The 20,792-nt window shown below is 39.4% G+C and overlaps 1 protein-coding gene across 1 annotated transcript in view; it reads right to left on the bottom strand.

Moving 5' to 3' along the window:
• znf608 (zinc finger protein 608) overlaps positions 1-20,724 on the bottom strand; it is a 40,515-nt gene extending 19,791 nt beyond the window's left edge. Inside the window, 2 exon segments of the mRNA XM_044111085.1 lie at positions 1,165-1,435; positions 19,546-20,724. Of these exon segments, the coding sequence (XP_043967020.1) occupies positions 1,165-1,435; positions 19,546-20,262 (988 nt within the window). The 5' untranslated portion in view covers positions 20,263-20,724.
• Positions 20,725-20,792: the final 68 nt, after the last annotated feature.

The following is a 20,792-nucleotide window of genomic DNA, read 5'->3' as shown; positions in this document are numbered from 1 at the left end:
AGTTAAATGTTGAGCCTTTTTTCACTCTATAAAACTTGATTTAAGTGCCTTTTTGACCCCGATTGAAGACAGGAGACATATTTTCCTCTCTGTCCCTTTTTATTTCTGTTTCTGTTTTGCCTTCTTAATTAACGCTGGGCTGGGATTCAAACGCTTCTCCCCACTAAAACCAGCAGCCAGCATCAGAGGCCCGGCGGCTGGCAGAGCGAGACGACGCAGAGATTTATTCATTACGCCTCCGTGGAGAGGCGCAGCGTCCTCGTTAACGGGAAATCAAAGCGCCCGGCGCCCGGATCAGCCGGTGAATCATCTGCCCATCTGATCCGCAGCCCAGCAGTCCCACGGTGCCGTTTTGCACCGTTGGACTGGATCTGGTTCTGCTTTTCCTCTCCATTTGAACCGAAAAGCCTCTCTGGAGGATTCCCGCTCCGCACTGAGAGAGATTCAGGTTATTTTTCAGGGGTTTATTTTAAGTGCAAATAAACTGAAAAACCTGGAACAGAAACAAGCATCATGTTTTCATCTGGAGCATTTTTAACCCCCCACAAACACACTCACATTTTTCAATTAATTAATTCGTTAATTAATCAAGCAAGTTTTTGAAGGAGCAAAAATAATGTTTAAATATTCTGTTTTTTTAAATGGTAAAGAAAAAAAATGTCACTGATTGTATTTTTATTTTTTGATTGAGAATTCAGAATATTTTCAGATTTCCTGCGAAAATTCCAAAATTACAGACAAAAAAAATAATCAAAGAATCCAGATCAGAAAATTTAGAAAAAGGAAAATGCTGAGTCAGCGGTTGCCATGGAGATTCCCTCCATTACTTGGAAGAAACGGCGCAGTGTTTCTGCGGCTTTCTGCTTAGTAAAGTTTAGTAAAGTTTCCCAGACATCTCTGTTGCCAATGACCTTAAACTAAAATCACAAATATTGACTTTTACTAAAGTCTGAATTGTTTGACTGAATTTGTTGCCGGATCGGGCGGTTCTGCTGTTGAAGACGTTGGACTGAATAGAAAGGTTTGGCTGGTTGTTAAAATATTAACATACTTTGAAATGTCTAGAATCTGTTGAACATGACATTATCTATGATTGTTAATGGGTTAATCTTGTGTCCATGTTGCTTCTAGCCAAAGATGTAGAGTTTCCAGAACATTCCTGACCTTCTTCCGTCTCGTGCCAGACGATTCCCTCCAGGTTGACGCTGGTTCCGGGCTGACAGGGCCCCATGAAGGCCGGGTCCCCGTCCGCTGGGCCCGGAGCGCCTCCGTCCTGCGTGTTGGTGCCGACGGACCGCGTCCGGACCGTTAGCGGCTTGGGGTTGGAAGTGGGCAGGGCCGGAGCGGAGAACGAGGGGACCGAGGGCAGGGAGGATCCGGGGGCCCCGGGGTGGCCTGGAGCCGGGGGGGCTGGGACTGTGAACATGGGGTCCATCTGAAATAAAAAAAACACTTTCATTAGATTCATAACGAAGGTTTCTGATCAATGGGATCTTTTGTTATTTTGGTTTGACTGTAATAAATGAATCCTTTATAAGATGATTTGGTTTCATGAACCTGGATGGAAACAAATGTAATAAAATGATCTAAAGGGAAACTCCTCAAAAATGTCTCTGTGATTCATAAAGAGAACTACAGCCACTGAAAAATAATTCTGACTTTTTTCTCAAAATTCTCAATCTAATTTCCAAATTCTGATTCCTATCAAACTTCTGACATTATTTTCAGAATTTCTACTTTAATTTCAGAATTTGACTTTTTTCCCAAACTTCTGACTTTAATGTTCTGAGAACAAAATCAGATTTGTTTAAAGTGTCCCTAATCCTTTTCCGTAGAACGGATCTTATTTTAAAAGACATATTTTCATTAAATAAGGCATTAATTAAATCTTCTACATTTCTTCAGTTATTAACTTCATATTCCTGACAAGACAAACTTTTCTCTGGTCTCATGCAAACAGAAGGATTAAATTTATCTGAACATTTTAAAAGAAGATATTTCTATTTTTACAGACTGTCTAGTCGCGACTAAAGTTTAATAAACCCAGAACAACGTCTTCAGCTTTTCAAACAGTCATAACTATCATTATCACCATGGCAACGTGTAATGAAATCCTCGTCACCGGCGGCTTCCAGCGCTCAGGTATTATCACCAGCACTTATTATGAGAACAATTACAACCGCTGCAGGGAATAAGTCTGCTGAGAGAGCAGCGGCGGCGTCTTCTCACCATCATCACGACTTAATAAAGATTACAAGCCTGACAGAAATCTCTCTGCATTTGTTCTTGAGTGATTTAAAGAGCCATAAAGGAAGCCTTCGTCACAAATCAGGTCCGGCGCTCAGAGCTGCTCCCAGGTTTTCCAGAAGCAGCAGTCGAGTCTCTGTTGTGTCATTATGAGGATCAATCAGTGGCTCACACGTCTCCTTACATCTGGCAAGAGGAAATCTCTCATTTCCTCAGCAGGAAATACAAAAGACTTCTGATTACTTTTTGTTTCAACAGCAACAAAGATTTTCTTCATGACGATTTAACCATTAAAACCATGAATGAGATGATGCAACGTTACTCGGTTCTGTAACGTTTATTAATCTGAAAGAAAAAACTTTTCACACAAAACTCTTCTTGATTCTCTGACAAACAGGTTGACCATAAATCTGTCTACTTTAATCGGATTAATCAGGATTAATCAATGATTAATCAATGATTAATCATGATTAATCGATGATTGAAATAATCAACTAATTTAGTAATCAATTAATTGCTAACTGGAGACTCAACACATTGAGAGCAATAAATAAACCAAAACTAATAATAAATATCACATGTTGATGTTAGAAGATTTTTTTTGCTACAAATGATCAACTAGAGGAATGTTATATTCTTCCTTTTAGACAATAAGGTGCTTATTTTCTTATTTTAAAAAATAATTTAATTTGTTTATTTGCATCTTTTAATGTTTTTCTAATATTGTTCAAAAAGTCTTAAGTGACCAAAACTGAATAAATTTCCAATATGATTGAAAAGAAAAATCATATTTTTTTAACTTTTTTTTTTTTTACAGTGATAAAAATCATTTTCACAATTTGTCAAAAAAAATAAAATAATGTAAATCTAAATATACTTAACAGTTTTTTAATGTAAAATGTAAAACCAGAGGGTTCGATTCCCGGCCCGGGGTCTTTCTGCATGGAGTTTGCATGTTCTCCCTGTGCATGGTGGGTTCTCTCCGGGTTCTCCGGCTTCCTCCCACAGTCCAAAAACATGACTGTCAGGTTAATTGGTTCCTCTAAATTCTCCCTAGGTGTGAGTGTGTGTGTGAATGGTTGTGTGTCTCTGTGTTGCCCTGCGACAGACTGGCGACCTGTCCAGGGTGACCCCGTGACCCCGCCTCTCCCCCGGAACGTAGCTGGAGAGGAACCAGCAACCCTCCTGACCCCATTAGGGTGACCAGAAAAAGGATGGATGGATGTAAAACTAGAGGCAAAGCTGTGAAAACATCTCTGGTTTCCTGCAGATTTATCAGCTGATTTAATACAAGAAACAATTAATTTGGACTTTATAATTTTTCCTCATTGTCAGTGATGTTTACTTTTGGCTTAACTTTGAAAAATAATTGTTTAGCTGCATGAAATGATGCTTCAAAAGCCATCGCTAAGAGCTTTTAATCCAGGGATATTGAGAAACTGTGCGCTGCTCTAAATTTATGTAAAATCCTTCCCAAGCTCTGCAGATTTACAATGCTAAACAGCAATAAAACAAAAAGTATTAATTCCTCTGTGATTCTGGAAACAACCTGTTCACTCCCACACAGCTGCTGACAAACACCTCCAAAGACTTCTTCCACAAATTCACAGAGCAAATTAACAACAAAAACAAAACTCTGGATCCCTGAAGGTTTTTCCAGCTTTGCTTTCTGCAAACATCCAGAATGAAACGGCAGGAGTGATCGGCTAAAACAGCCACACAGAAAACCGGCGATAAAAACACAAACCTGCTCCTGGGAGAGAAAAACCAAACGCCAAATTAAACAAGCTTCTAATTTTAAAGAGCAGAAAATAGCTGGTAATGTGCAGCAAGGTGTGTTTCTTCATAATCATTACAAAAATAAATTATCCTTTTACTCTATTAATGAATGTATGGAGCACTGAAACTGCCAAAATTAAATACTCTAAATGTACAAATGAATAATAAACCAGAGTAAATAAAAAAATGTTTTCACATTATTACTTTACTTGTTAAGGAAAAATAATCTAACCAAACCAACCTGAGCCTCTGGTGCTTTCAGGGCCCAGCTATGGTTTGATTGATTTAAGAATTGATTTTATTTAAGTTGGACATTAATGAACATACAATGTTGTCACAAATAAACTGGACTTTGCACAATTCTGATTTGCATCCGTAGTTCCATAAACAGACAAGACCCAAACAGTCATACAATTTTACAATAAATAAATATATATATATTCTGTGTTTATATATATATATATATATATATATATATATATATATATATATATATATATATATATACACACATTAATATGTATATATATATAGTCAACAAAAACCTATAAACCTTATAAGAGGTTTATAACAAAACACAAATGTTTTTTAAATGTTTAGAAAACTGTCTGCTATAAAAATAAAAACTAAAATATGAAATTCCTCAAAGGAATCAAAGGTTCAATGATCACAAGCAAAACATTGAGCTTCTCCTTAACGTAGAGTGCCCTCTACTGGTAACAGGCAGAACTGAACTCCAGTTCACTTGGGAAGTGTGAATGTGAAATTGAACTGTGGTCCGTCTACAAACCTCAGGCTCGGTTTGGTTGAAGTGAGCAGCAGACCGTTACAAAAGGCATTCTGGGTAAATACAACCAAAACTAACCTGCTAGCCTAGCACTAGCAAGAGAAATTGCTCTTGGTCTTTAGCCAAAGACAAAAGAGAAATCCTACAACCATTAAAATCTGACGGCACTCCAGTTTTATTTAGATCTGGTGAAGAAGGAAGTTGCGCTCAGTGTGGTTTCCTTCAGTGGTTCTTGGTGGAGCGCCCCCACAGGGGAGGAGGAGAACAGGTTGCTCAATTAGTTTGGAAATCAAGCCTACTGGACGAGATGTTTTCACACCTGATAGTCTGGTGGACTTGGTCGGATTGGGGACCAAAACTGCAACGTTTCACATTTTCAGCTGGTGCAGTTCGCTTTCACACCACACTGTGTCTAATGATCCAAATCCTTTGAAAAACCTGTTCCCCTACTCGCCTGTGGGGGCGCTGCACCAAGAACCACTGAAGGACCCAACATGAAAACCTCAGAAGAGTCTGCTTGGCATTCACATATGCATTTGAACTGAACCAGAGTTCACTTCAGGTGAACTACACTGAGGTTTGTAGGCGGACCTGGAAATTATACCAGCAGTTCTCTTCCTATCGACCTCGGCTGATACCTTTGTTTGTTTTTATGATGGCAGTGTGTTTGAGGTGTGGATCTAAACTTCTGACTTCAAAGAAAAGAATATTGCTGTCATAATTCCTGATTTTAGCAAATGATAAGTGGATAATCTTCTTCTGATGAATCCATGAAATTCTAATCATGTTGACACTCTCAGGTTGTTTGTGTTTTTCTGCAGGATTGGGCTGAAAGTGATGCTGTGTGAAGGTTTATATCCCTGCTGATGCTTTCAGCTTTGCAGACATTGATTTTATTTTTTCCCCTTTCTTGTAACATCTTCTTTTGTAAGCTCTTTGGCATTTCTGCACAACAAAAAGACAAAGAGAAACCCAACTCCCAACTAAACCACGCAGGAGCGCCAGGTACACAAAGACCCAAATATAAAAAATGCATGGACCCTGAAGCTGTGCACAAGCACACAGCCATCTTCTTCATTTTGCCTGAAATCAATATCGACCCTCCTCTTCCTCACAGAATCCGTTCACAGACAGTAAAATGTGTTAATTTATAATGTTATAACTGCAATTCTCCTTCAAAGCTCCCCTGAAGCTGAATTTGCGTTCATTTGCTTGATGAAAGCAAACAAATTTATTTTAAACTAGGTAAGTCAAAGTGTAGCCTGTTAGTGACCTGTTCCCAAACCGACCACAGGGTGGCGGTGATGTTCCACGTTTAACAGAGAACCTGCAAAAAAATCCAAAAACAAACATTTTAAGAAACTGCCTGGAAGAGAAGCAGGAAGAGAAGAGATTTATTTTTATGGCCTTCCTGCAATAATAACGATATCACATTAATATGTTTATCAAAAGTACCTGTGTGTGCATCAGGGTTATTCCGCTCCACCTCTGGTCTGTCCTGCAGGTTTTCAATTTCAGCTCTAAGCTTAACAACATGCTGGAAAGGTCATTCAAACCGTTGATTTGTAGCATCGCTGCGATTTAATCGGCGTTCAAATGCAACACCAGAATTTGGTCACAACCCCCTCACTTCCAGTAATGGTGGGAATCACCATGGCAACCAAAGACTCAGCATTTTCCTTTTCTTGTGTTTTTCTGTCTGTATTTTTAGGGATTATTCCCACCTGTTCAGTCCGCTTTAATCCAACTCCGGTCTGTTTGTCTAGAAAGTCCGATTTGTTTGAGGAGGAATGCTAATCGGACCAACAAAGCTAATTCTGGTCCGCCTACCAGCCTCAGTCTCGGTTCGGTTGAAGTGTTCTTCAAAGCTCTCCAAAAGAAGCTGAATGCATATGTGAACAACAGCAAACGGATCTGTAGTCCAAATACAGAGGACTACAGCGCAGGGCATTCTGGGTAAATACAACCAAAACAAACACGTTGGCGGGAGAAATGACTCCATTAGCTGCTCTAATCTGAAAACAGGAAGTGGTCGTAGTTTCTGTGATTTATTTCCTTTACGGCTTGATCTATAAGTACAATTTAAAGGGCATCAATTTTATAAAAAGGTAAATTCATCATCCTTTCATAAACTCATTTTCACCATTTAAAGTGTGATTCTCCAGTTGAAGGTGGAGGTGGGAAAAATCTGCAGCAGTCGGAGCGAAGCAGCTCCTCTGGCGCTCCGTGTCGGGCTTGAATAACAAAGCGCCGTCCTAACGGGCGAGCGGAGCCGGTTTTACCCAAATTAATCAGGAGAGGGAGGCTGAGCGGCGGGCGTCAGGGGAGCCAGCTGAGTTTTCCATTAATTCTGCCTCTAAAATCTATAATTAAACAAAGACACACTGTTCCCACTCTGTTTTTCTGCCTTTTTATTTCGTCTTCAATCACATTTTTATGCACTAAAGATGACAGACGATTGTAGTTGTGCTCAGAAATGCAGGCAGAGATTTATTCAGTCCAATGATGTAATTATTCATAAATCGTTCATTTTTCCCCTCACTACATTCATCATCCTAATCCAGCTGCACTAATGTTTTCTTTCCTTTGTTCTGCAGTCATTTTCTATGTTGACTGGATTTGTTGTACTCCATTGTTTTTATTCTTCCTTTTCATCAATTTTCAAACCTTCTTTTCCATTTTTCTGATTCTTTGTTTTACTTTGCTTCCATTAAACTTCTTTTTATCTTTTCCCATCATTTAATTTCAACATTTATTTCTAATTTTCAACAAAATTCAGACTCTCGTCCATGTTTGAGTCCCTTTACCCTAATCTGTCCTCTCATTTGCTTCCAGAAAGTATTCACACCCCTCCAGTTTTTGTCACAATTATTGTTTATTCTAAAACAGATTTAAGTCCAGTGAATGTAATCCAGGTCCACTCCAGACGACCAGGTGTCCGGTAGACCTGGTTGGATTCAGAATTTGAAACATTTGTTCCTTTTCCAGCTGCTGCGGTTTGATTCCCACTCCACTGTTTCAAACCATCCACACTAACCGAGAAGCCTGTTCCCCTCCTCGCCTGTGGGGGCGCTGCACCAGGAGCCACTGAAGGAAACGACACAGAAAACTCGAAAGAAGACAACGAGAGCAACTTCCTTCTTCACAAAATGTAAACAAAAATGGAGTGATGTCAGATTTTAATGGTTGGAGGATTTCTCTTTTGTTTATATATATAAAAAATCACGAGTAAGTTCTACTGCTAGTGGTAGGCTAGCATGTTTGATTTGGTTGCATTTGCCCAGAATCCCCTGGACGTTAGGAGCATTCCTGCCAGCTTTGTTTAGTCCACCTCAAATCAACTCCAGTCTGTTGGTCTAGGAAGTTTGGTTGAATCAGAACAAACAACAAACTCTGGTCCGTCAACAAACCTCGATATCGGTTCGGTTGAAGTGAACTCTGTAACAGTTCGAGGGCAAATGTGAATGCCAAGTGGACTGGAGACCGCTCCAAAGGCAGGAAGAGGACTACAGCGCAGGGCATTCTGGGTAAATGCCCAGAATGCATTTACCCAGCATATGCAACTAGAGCAAACGCACTAGCCTAGCGCTAGCGAGAGAAATGGCTTTCACCAAGCGCTAAAGAGAAATCCTCCAACCACTAATCTCACGCCACTCCGTTTGTTTACATTTGGTGAAGAAGGAAGTTGTGCTCAGTGGCTTTCTCAGAGATTTTTGTGTCATTTTTTTAGGTGTTCTTGATGCAGCGCCCCCACAGGCGAGGAGGGAAACAGGTTGCTCAAAGGGTTTGGTTGGTTTGACTCAGAGCAGAGAAAGAACCACAGCAGCTGGAACTGGAACAGATGTTGCAGTTTTGTCCCTAATTGAATTGAATCTACTGGGCTGTCATGTGAAAACAGAAACGGTCTTCAGTCTGCTGCTGTTCAACAGATTTCACTTCAACAGAAACGAAGAATAGGTTTATAGGCAGACCAGAGTTTGCAGTTTTGGTTCAGTTACTCATTCTCACCTCCAAAAAGAACCGAACTTTCTGAACAAACGGGCTGGAGATTAAACCGGATTAACGGTGTGAATGCTTCCTAAAGTCTGTTTTTGTCTTGTCATTATACCTTCCGGTCTGTTTCTCTTTACTTCATCATTACCGTTTTCCTTTTCTTGCCCTTCATGTATCATTTCCTCTTCGTCCCTCTTTCCCCTCTTTGTGCCCATCCTCTTCCTCATCCTCTTCCTCCTTCCTCCCATTAAACCCCTGAGTGAGCAGCCACACTCCTGTTTTTTTACCAGACAGAAATCATCCCTGTCTGTCTTGTCGGGCTTCAGAGAGAGGAAGTGTTTTGTGTGTGTGTGTGTGTGTGTGTGTGTGTGTGTGTGTGTGTGTGTATGTGTGTTTTGAATGAATAGATGACTTTTTTCTCCTCCAGCGTTTTTCCACGGCAGCCTCCTTCATCACTGATCTCATGTTTTCAGTTTCCCAGCATCACGCAAACGCGCACGCGCACACACACAGACACACACACCTACACACACACTCACACTAACACACACACCTTTGAATTGAAATTGAATGACAGGCTCTAATGGCATTTAAACCAAACCGAAGGAAAAAACATCGGTCATTCCTCGCCGCCCTGATCATGATGTCTGCAGGCTGCCGCTCCACAATCAGCCCTTACAAACAATTAAAGCGGCTGTTTGCGGTAAAGCGGCTGTTTGCGGTAAAGTGGCTGTTTGCGGTAAAGCGGCTGTTTGCGGTAAAGTGGCGCGTTTTCATGGAGACCAAACATCCGAGCCGACAGGCGTCACAAGCTGCCGGTGTTTTAATCAGGGTTACTGTGAGGAGCCGCTGCTTCCAGAATAACAATAAATGTTCTTCACACATCGGCGAACGACTGGGAGCAATTATCCCATTAAAGCCGAGCCGGCCCAAGGCATGTGCGAGTTAAGCGGCTGCTAATGGCCTCCAGTGCTCCATCAAAGTTCCCCAGAAATAGCATGATAGATATACTGTATATATGTTAATTAACACTCAGTATTAATAACTAATAGTTATAACTATAAGCTATAACACATGGAGTATTTAGTTTACAAGCTAATTATTTAACGTTCAAATTAAATATTTAATTTTGTACTCAACATCTATAAATGGAGAAATGACCTGGTGAAATTATGACATATTTTTCTCTATGATCTCTAAATAAACCACATTATTTCTGTTAATTTTTTACTGTGTAACTTTACAAACTTCTGTCCAAAGACGACCAGCAGCTAAACACACTCTTCCAAATTAAAGGTTTATAGTCCGTATAAATTCAGATTAGTACTGTAGATTATTAAAAATATATTATTTGGAAATTATCTCCATTTCGTGAAGGATTCCTTCTCTGGAAGCCATCATTTGCTGAAAGATGCTAAAACCCGAAGCAGCAGCTTCAGGTCATAACTGAGGCTTTATTTTAAACTCTGCAGGTTGTTTAACCAACATGGCAGTTTGGTCCGTTTAGAGGAACTGGATGTGTGAGGAGGTTCTGTGTTTCCAGGTGGGAGTGGACGCGTAGCAGCGGACGCTCTGGTGAATGAGTGTGTGGGCGGACGGAGCCTTTTCACGCTAACAGCTAATGGACTCTCAGCTGCTGCTCTGAAAACACACGCCACGTCGCCATTTGCTCCTCTGCTTGTTTTCCATCCCGTCTTTCATGAACGCTGCCGAGGAACGAGGTCAAGCGGAAAATCATGAAAGAGTCAAGCTGATTAGTCAATCTGGCTGCGGTGGAGTTTGTCTGAAATGATTTAATCTGATGCGATAATGGAGAAAACCTGCAGAGCTTTTTATATCTGACTGGAGAATTACAGACAAGCTGGGACATTTCAGCATTTATGCTCAAAACAATAAGATTTTTAATTTTTTACATTTTTTCACACTCAAAGATAATGCTTACATTCAATTTCCTAATTTTTTCTGGTATTTCCAGGTAAATGTGGCTTTTTTATAGTGTAATAATCCCCAAATCAACATATTTTTTCTGATAAACTCACTGCAAAAACAAGAAAGTCTCACCAAGTATTTCTGGTCTAGTTTATTGTAAAAGCAGCTTTCACTTAAAATGAGGCAAAACTGAGTCAGAAGTAACTTTTCAGCAAAATATCAAAGTTTATTTTAAGCAAATATTTCATTAATATTGAGGAAAATACTAGTTCTATTGGCAAATCTTTTCACTTATGAGAAATGTCTTGTTATAAATGAAATATTCTGTCAATGAATCAGGAACTATTTCATCAATATTAAGGAAATATTGACTTATAATCAGCTTTCATATCTTATTTTAAGTCTTAAAAATGTCATGCAGTAATTACGTTTTTTCGAGCACCAACATCAAAATATGTTGGTCAATTTTCCATTCATGATGTTTCAAAAGCAACTTTAAACGTTTTAGGTCAAGGATCTCAGTGTTTCGGCTGTTTTGCAGTTTTATGGAAGTTTGTTCCAGATTTGTGGTGAAAGCTGGCTCAGTGCTGCCCTCTTTGGGTTGAACAGTTGTATTGCAGTTGATTTTTCCTATTGGTTACAACGTTGCAATAGGAAAGCTGTACGCCCCCTAGTGGCGAGTCAGGAGTTGGAATAAAATAAAAATCGAGTGTGGCGAGCGTTGATCAGCAGCAAGAAACCTTTTCTGTTATAACGAGGTATGAAAAGTTTCTGCTGTGGACGAACGTTTTGTAGTAGATGTTTTGCTAAAGTTCAAGAAAAACAGAGAAATCATCAAGAAGAGCAAAATCTGCAGCAGAGATATTAGAAACATTCACACCTCACTGATAATCATGTCCTGTGTGTGTGTGTGTGTGTGTGTGTGTGTGTGTGTGTGTGTGTGTGTGTGTGTGTTGCTTGTTCAACATGCTGAATTAGACCAAAATTATCAAGAACATCACAGCTTTTTTGTGTCTCTGTCTTTGAGTTTGTCAACATGGATGTTGAAACGTCCCACAATTATTGAACAGCCATAATCAATGAGTAATCAATAACAGCTCATTAAAGTCAATGTAGAAACACACACAACAAAGGGAACATTAATGAGATTCAACACTAAAATACAGTCCAGCATTCAGTTTTTAGGCTTAATGTTTAGTTTGTGATTATTAATAAGTGATCGCTGTGGTAGATTAGCTACCACTGCTCATGTTAGTAGCTAGTGTTAGCTGCTACTTGCTAAGCTAACACTGCAGCAGTTGATTAGATACTGCTGCTATTAGCTAAGCTAATCATCAGCAGATCATCTGCTCTGCTGATGATCTGTCAGAGTTGTGTTAAAGTCACTTTTTTTTGTAACTGAACCAAAAAGTAGTGAATTCTGCAGCACATCTACAAGTTAAGGTCGTCAAAGTCAAGCTAGCATAACGGCACTACTTCCCTGTTTTCTTTCTGAATTAAATCCTGTCAAATCAATCAAGTTTTCAAAAGTTTCTGACAAGACAAAACCCAAAGGAACTGTTCATTAGTCCTGCTGTGGAGGATTTTACTGCAAAACACTAAAATAAACATTTATCAGATTAATCAAAGATGAGATTCTGGTGCAACATTTTATCTGGTGATATATTCTGACAAACATCAGATTAATAAAGTCAAAATATATTATCTGATAAAAATGTTCCACCACAGAACTACCTGCCTAAAAAAATCAAAAAGTATGAGGCAGTGTTTCTGCTAAAGGAACATAATAATTATAGAACAATGAATAAAAGAGAGATTTTTTAAAGTCAACATTTCTTTATGTATTTTGTATTATTGTCTGAGGGTTTGGAAAGGAGACCAGTCAGAAACTGATGATGTTTGGGGGTCATGGTATGGAAACGTTACGGTTAGATGAGGTCAAATCTGACAGGAAGAGTTTCTGTTTTACTGTTACAACATTTCTGAAAACAGAACAGTTTTTAGTTTTAATGAGATATAAATCTCATAAGAACAAGATTTTTATCTTCCTATAACAATAAAGTTTTCTTACTCTGGCAGTTAAATGTTTCTGTAAAGTTAAAATGTATTTACTTTAAAAAATGAGCCGAGTCTCTTTCTGTGGTAAAAATATTCCACTGTACAGAAACAGCCGTAACCTTTTGACCTATTGCAGGATTACCAGTTAGCCTGAGTTTATTGTGAGCTCTGGAGAAACTCGGCCGTTCATCAAAGTCTCGTCCAGCTCGACGGATCTCGTAAAATTCCTGTTTTTCAGGCGTTTCCTCCCATGAAAAGAAAAAAATCTACATCAGAAAACAGCGGCGAGATCGATGTCTTCACCAAAATACAAGTGTTTGTTTTTAAAAAATAAAATCTCCATTCCTGAGCTTCCTCTGTTAAATCTGTTGAACCTGAAGAGCTAAATTATATTCACAGGAGAGGTGAGAAGAGTTATTCAGAGAAAAGGAGAAAATACATTCTTCCAAGGTCATTCGCTCATTTTGAAAAACATCTGAAGCTTCGGCTTTTCTCTGAAATCCACCAGGGAGCCTCCTGCTGCTCTCTGCCGGCCTGATTTCCATTTTTTAAACCAATAACTTCCCGTCAATCACAGCCACAGAAAAACGCCTCGCAGCGGGACAGAAAGAACAATTAACGCCGAGGAATCAGGAAGTATAAAGATTAACCAGCCGGCCCTTTCTGCTGCTCTCACATTATTTTTATACAACAAACATCGAGTTTTTTATACTCACACATAAACAAACAACTGAAAATGAGTAATTTCCTCGATTATGTGCAGAAATGAAAGAATTTGAACTCTTCTAGATGAATTCAAAATATTATTTGGAAAGCTTTAAAACACAAAACCTCGTTGTAAAGTTAGTTAATCATAACTAAACTCAAAAAGGTGAAATAAACACAGAGTTTTATAAAATCTACACTCAAGAAGGATTATCTTAAAATGTCAGGAACATTCGCTAATTACAAGCTGGAATTTAGTATTATTTTTTAAGAAACAATAAAACTTAGAGTTTACTCAAAAAATATCTTCTGCAATTTACAGCACACTTTGCAAAAAGTTGCCCAGTGAGTTCAAGCACAATCATTTGTAAACTGAGAGGAAGAGAAAGGAAAAGAAATCAGGAATTTATCCAGAAAACTCAGGAAAAGAATCTGAATTCGTTGTGATTTTAAGATAAAATCTTGATGTAAAGAAAGAGAAGTGGAGGTTGTGAAGAAGGTTGTTTAGTTTCGTTCCCACGGCTCGTCCTGTTTCCACCCACCAGCCAAATGCTAACTGCTCACATTCATCCGTTTTGATTCAGCAGCTGAATCTCTAAAGTTAGAAAATCAACAGAATGTGAGAATCCAAAGTGATGAAACTGTTTAGTGATTTGCTACCAGATTGTGAATCGATCCACCGTTTGAGGAAAAGAACAAATGTTTCTACCACTATCGGTGCTCTAATTCCTGCAAATAAAAGAAATGTTGGATTTTGCAGAGATCTTAAATAAAACAATCAAAAACTGTAAAGCAGCTAATTTGGGATTAGCAATCTGGTCATCTCTGCAACACATTTTCCAAAATCTACACCTCACTTTACAAAACCTGTTAATTGAGGTGAGATAAGAAAACTGAGACTCAGTCAACAGGAATGAAGGAACTAAAAAAATAATGTAAAAAATAAACAATAAAATAATCTGGATGTAAGAAATCACTAAATACATAACATGAAACTTTAGAAAATTGCATTAACAGGATCTAAAAATACTGTTTTGTAATGTTTTATTCTTTTCCTATCAGCTTTTTTCATCCTGCTAAATTCAACATGCTAACATTTCTCATGTTTTTCTTTGTGGCACCAATTTATTCCTGATTCCTCCATCTGAGCTGACAGGACCTTCATATTCCACCAGATGTGGTTATTTTTACAGAAATTTGGACGATATCTCTGCTTTTCATCTTTTCTGGTGCTGAAATATAAGAACAGAATCGTCGAGTCAGATTTATCTGCTTCGACGAGGTGACATCAGGCTTTGTCCCCGTTTTAAATCAACATCTCTCAGAACGAGCCTCTCGGCTGCTTCGCAGGGATGAGTCAGATCTCCGACGGCCTGGAATCTACATCCAGACGTTTCACAGCTGCAGAAAATCAGACGAGCGTTTGGAAAAGACATCTGGCTTCCTGTTAGATAACAGTCTGAGGATGAAAATGAAAGTTGCAGATTATGAGCCTCAGGTGAAGTCCGGACACACACAGGCGACGTCTGATGAATGAAAACATCAACCAGGCTGACAGGAAGCGGAATAAAGCCGGTTTCCTCTAAAGCTGGAGGAATTTACACATTTTATTCCTGTTTTAGGTTTATTATCACCTAAAGGTGTTTAGCTTCCATCTCATGCTTTTGTTTTCATATAACAACCAGGATTTCTAAAACATGAATGATAATCAGGGTGTTACTAAGCAGAGTGCATAATTCAAAGTTTTCTGGTGTTTATAATGTTTAAGATTCAGAAGGTATGAAGCTACTGCTGAGAAATGAAAATATTGTCAGAACAAAAACAGAATAAACTCCAGATAACTTTTACTTTCCTCTCATTTGAAGGATTTTCTCTCATTTCTCTGAGTAAAATCCATCCATCATGTCAAATGTTAGATAAAATCAAAGCTGTGTTGTTAAGGAGTTAAGAACTGTTAATGAGCAGGACGACACATTTTACTGGATCATACTTATCGTTACTACAATAAACGATAATATTATGTAATGTAATGAATAATAATTACAAAAACACATTTTCAAAAAACAATAAATTTTAAACTCTAGTGAATATCTGACAGTGGAACAGAAAAATATCCAAAATAAATCAAACAAGAAAAACAAATAAAATGAATTATGATGTTTCTGTAAATAAAATTGAAAAAAGATTATTGAGACCAAAACACCAAACTGAAAACTTTTACCAACCAACTTTTGGTAGAAAGAAACTAGAAAAACAATAAATAAACCAAATGGAAATTATTCAGCTTTAATTTTAATTTATTGTCACAGGCCTACTTACAACTAAAGAAATATTTATGTGAAAAAGTTTGTATTTTTAATGTTTTTCAAACTTTTAGACTTTCTGTATTTACTGTAGCTTTGAGTTCAGCATGTAGGCAAATTTGGTTTTTAAATTCTCTTCAGTCTTTACTTTCAATAAAATTATGTTTTGGTTTTTGCTTCCTCACACTTTTCCTCAGCAGGTCAGTTTGTAAGAACTACTTTGTTGGCTTTCGAAGTCCTCCATCTTTACTCTTAACGGGTTGCTAACGTGCTAACAGGTTAGCAAGGAGAAGAATAGAAAAGAATGGAAATGAAGAAATGTGAATAATTCATGCAGATGACTGACTCAGCTGGCTGGTTCTGTTTATATCGCGTTGAAGACACTCAGCAGTCAAATGTTTTCTAACTGTAGATCAGCTTGGAAATCACTTTTAAATCACAGCAAACGGCAACAACCGAGTTTCACAGAAAGAAAATCGTTTAAACGAGCGTTGAAGAGCAGCTGAGCAGATTTTACTAAAGTCCGCTACGGCCTGACGGACGGACAGACGGACGGACAGACGGATGGACGGACAGACGGACACAAGCAGCCGCTCACAGAAAACTCCAGCGTCTTGTTGTCATACAGATGAAAGCTTCAGCAGCAGCTGGATTATTTTATTCCTCTCAGCGTCTCTTCATCGTTTATTTGGCTAATTTATTTTCATCTCTCCTTTAGTGCATTGATTGTTTTTGTTTTGTTTCTTGTTTTTTTTTAAAAACCCAAAACAACCTCAAGCGACTTTTTAAATTATAAGATTGAAGAAGTTACTTTAAATTTAGAACCGTTTCTAAGGCGACACTTTAAAATGTGTGAGTTAACTTTAAAATGTCACAAAAACAAACAAAAAACAAACAAAAAAGAAACAAAAAACAAGCAAAGTAGCCGAGTTTCCATCTTGTAGTTTGGAGCGAATCCACCAGGCTACACAAAGCTGGTTTCATCAGATGCTAACGCTAACGTATGGGTGTAATTGCTAACTAGCATGTTGCTAACTAGCATGTTGCTAACTAGCTTTTTCCCCTTCTGAGCTGGAGGTTTGGACAGGATCAGCCATCAGTGCAGGTCATCATATCGTTCCAGATGCTAACACGGTTGCTAACGGTTACTATCGTTTTTAATCAGCTGCGGCTAACAGGAGAAAATCCAAACAATCCCCCACATCAACCTAACAAAGATGGAGATGTTACTGCGATTTATTTCCCAGAGAAAACATTTCATCATCCAGAGACACAGAACAGGCCTTAGAGTTAGTGTCAAAATTATAAATACCTCATTAAACTCAACCTTTAGACCCATAATAAATTAAACTTATCTGATGTCGATTGATTTTGATATCATCAAAATGTCATGTTCGTTCATGGTTTCCTCAATTACTGACAGCATGGCGTCTTTTTATTACACCATGTTTACTCAAACCTGATGGATTCTCCTGGACGTTTTACGACAAAAATGATCCTTTAACTCAGACTCTAAAACCTAAAGAAGCTCATCTTACAAAAACTGAAAGTACCAAAAGTTTATAATTTCCTGTGCAGTAGAGGCTCAGTTATTTTTACAGTAACTGTTTCAGGGTCACACAAGCAGAGAAATAAATTCTAATAAATAAGAATTTACTAGTGTTTTCCTCTGGTTCACCTCACTGGTCAGTGGTTCACAGCCCAAAATAATTTCCACACTGTGTGAAAATTATTTAACATTTCAGATTTTTCTCAGCCACATTCCTTCCCTGAAGACGATTGTTCTTCACTTTCTTGCGGTTTTTAAGAAGTTGGCCATATCTGAACCTAATCAGTCGTTTCCTCAGATGTTTCCTGTCCTTAATGACTGTTCCTAAACAGATTAACATCTTTTCCACAAAAACAAATCAAGTTTATTAGCTTAGCACATTCCAGCAACAAGGCAGTTCAAAAACACAACAATATAATTTACCCTGCAGTAGCTAAATAAAGTGAAATAATGAAACGTTGTAATCCAGACTAGAATTAATTAATGATCCAGATTTTGTAGTTCAAAACTAACTAAACATTTTCTGCCTTGATTTAAAGGAACTTTTTTAGGAGTTTTGATACAACAGCAGCAGATCTTTAATATATTTAGTGATTTATAATCTAACAATGTATTTTAAAGTCTCTTCTCTCAGTGGAGGAACTGTAGAACTAGGTGATGTTTTCTATCTTCCTGGTTTTAGTCAGATCGCCAGCAGCAGCATTGTGGATCAGCTGCAGCAGGAGGACAGTAAAGACTCTGTTCCAGTAATCAACACATGGATGAGTTTCTCTAGATTCGTCCTCTGATCCTGGAAATGTTCTTCAGCTGGTAGAAGGCCGACTTTGGAACCGTCTTTATGTGGTTCTGAATGTTCAGGTCAAAGTTCATCCTGATCTCTAGTTTACAGCTGCAATGACTGAAGCTACATGCCAACTCTAGATTGGTCCAGAGATATCAATCAATCAATCAATCAATCAATCAATCAATCAATCAATCAATCAATCAATCAATCAATCAACCAATCAATCAATCAATCAATCAATCACATTTCAGCAACATGACTGAAAACATAAAACCATCAGTTAGTCAACAATGGTGAAAACCAATAATTTTGTCAAGTGTCATCACTACAATCATCAATTAATATATTGATCAATGCTCTATTTATTAGTATCAAAATCACCTCTAACCAGGTGGGTTTTAGTCTAGAGTTACAGACATTTGTTCCAGATTTGTGCCGCCTAGAATCTGAATGTTGCTTCTCCATGTTTGGACCAGAACCAGAACACCTGAGAGGTTCTGGAAGGTTGATCCAACAACAGCAGCAGGTGATGAGATTTGTGACAATGTAGGGCAGTGTATCATCTGCATAACCATATTATCTTATTATCTGTTATAATCTGAGCGAGCAGCAGCTTCTAGCCATGAGAAATGAGAAGCTGCTCATTAGCAGATCCAACAGGATCCGGACGGGTTGGCTCGGTTAAATCCAGAGTTTTCAGCGTTTGATGACGTAAAGCTGCTGCAGTCCAGCCATGAACTGAACCGACACCAAACAGCTGAGTGGAGCTCAGACTCTCCATGACAGGAAAAGATTTTTAGAAAAGCCTTCAGATCAACACGTAAACAAAGCAGCGTCTCAAACTCCTCCTGGACATCCTCCCTCTTTGTCTGCCAGACTCTTCCAGCCTGCGTCCTCTGCTGTCAAATCAAATTCCTCGCTCTCCATCATACATCTCTCTTTTCCTCACCTCACCCCTCCACCCTTCCCTTCATCTTCCTCCATCTTCTCCCTCTGGATGACTTATTTAAAGCACCCAAAAATAATTTCAGAAGCACAACCAGTCAGCCTTTTTATAAAAAATAAAAAAAGGAAGATAGAAAGAAACGGTGCTGATGACATAAAATGTGAATAAATGTGAATCATGAGGTCTTTTCCCACAGGGGGGAAAAAGCAAACAAAGCATTTAGAGAAAACGATTTGTTAAAACATGCATCCACCCTTTTCTAAATGTCTCCAGAAGAAGAAAGAGAAAATAGAGATCTGTGCTGATCAGCCCGGGAACAATGACAGCAGCTGGGCAGCAACAAAAGGACATCAAGATGCTCCGTTTGTGTCTTTGTGGCCTTCACACCTGCATCCCTCACTATATTTATTTATTTTATCGCTAACATAAATCCTGTTATGTGCTTGGGGATGATAAAACGCCTACCTTCTCGGCTCCTCTGTGCTTCTTGGCCGCCGGAGGCTCGTCGTGCAGCCGCCGGACAACAATAGCTCCTCCGCCGCTCTTTACTCCACAGTCCGCCGCTGTTTTCCCGGAGCCTCCGGTGATGGTGCTGCTGTCTCCCGCGGGGATCCGGGAGTCGGTTCCGGGTCCCAGGTGATGCTCCGGCAGGAAGACGGCAGGCGGAGGAGACGCGCCATCGTCGCCGGGCTTCTCCTTCCTGATCCGGGCGGGAGGAGCGGCGGCGTCCCGGTCCCTCTTCCAGCCCCGGATCAGGTTCTTCCCCTTCCGCTCCTCCTTGACTTTGCCCGCAGGAGGCTCAGAGATGCTGCTGCTGTTATTGTTCCCGTCCGCATCCCTTCCGGCCGTTGAAATCATCTCCACACCTTCCGCTCCTCCGACGCCGCGTCCTTGAGGCTGCAGCCGCCGCTGAACGACGACCCCCGGAGCCGCTGGATGATCCGCCGCCGCAGCCTCCTCCGGGTCCGCTCGTCCTTCCTGGCCGCCTCGGCTGCGTTTCTGCGCGGATCTCCTCGGCTCCGACCCGCCGCCTGGTCCCCGGGTCTGGAGGGAGGACAGGGCCGCGTGTCTGTGGGCTGAGGAGGAGGAGGAGGAAGAGGAGGAGGCGGTGAGGCTGTGTGACAGCTCCCTGCAGTCTGTCAGCGGCTCTCCATTCTCCTCAGCGCTCAGGAAGCGTTTCATCTCCTCTCTCCTTGTCTCCTTTGTTGATCTCCACGAACATCAGCATTCAAGTCATTGTCAGCGCGCCAGCAGCCGCAGTGAGGCTCGGAGGCGGTGGGCGCCTTCAGCAGCAGGCCTGTCACGATAACAAATACTGCTGCACGATAAACTGTCCCAGAAGTTATCGTGATAAACGATAATATTGTTCAGAGCGGTTTAAGCTGCTGCACCATCAAGAGGCCCAAAAACACCAAGCTGGCATGAAAATAAATATACTTAAACTAACCATAAATAATACAAATTAAATGCTATTTAGTTTTCCGAACTAAATGGAAAAACGATTTATTATTTTTGTTACACCATTGACAGGTAACTCTTGGGGAAATTTAAAAATATCCAACTTGATCACTTATTCAGTGGGAATTAAGTATTTTTCAATTCATATAGTATTGATATTTCAATTTTATTTTTTAAAAAGAGCAATACTTTTACCTAGGCCAGAGTTGAAAAGTTATTTATGTGTATTTACCTCTATGCATTACATATTTATA

The sequence above is a fragment of the Gambusia affinis genome, linkage group LG03 (assembly GCF_019740435.1).
Source record: "Gambusia affinis linkage group LG03, SWU_Gaff_1.0, whole genome shotgun sequence".
NCBI classification, from domain to species: Eukaryota; Metazoa; Chordata; class Actinopteri; order Cyprinodontiformes; family Poeciliidae; genus Gambusia; species Gambusia affinis.
The sequence above is the reverse complement of the archived record's forward strand: the minus strand, read 5'-3'. Positions and strand labels throughout refer to the sequence as shown.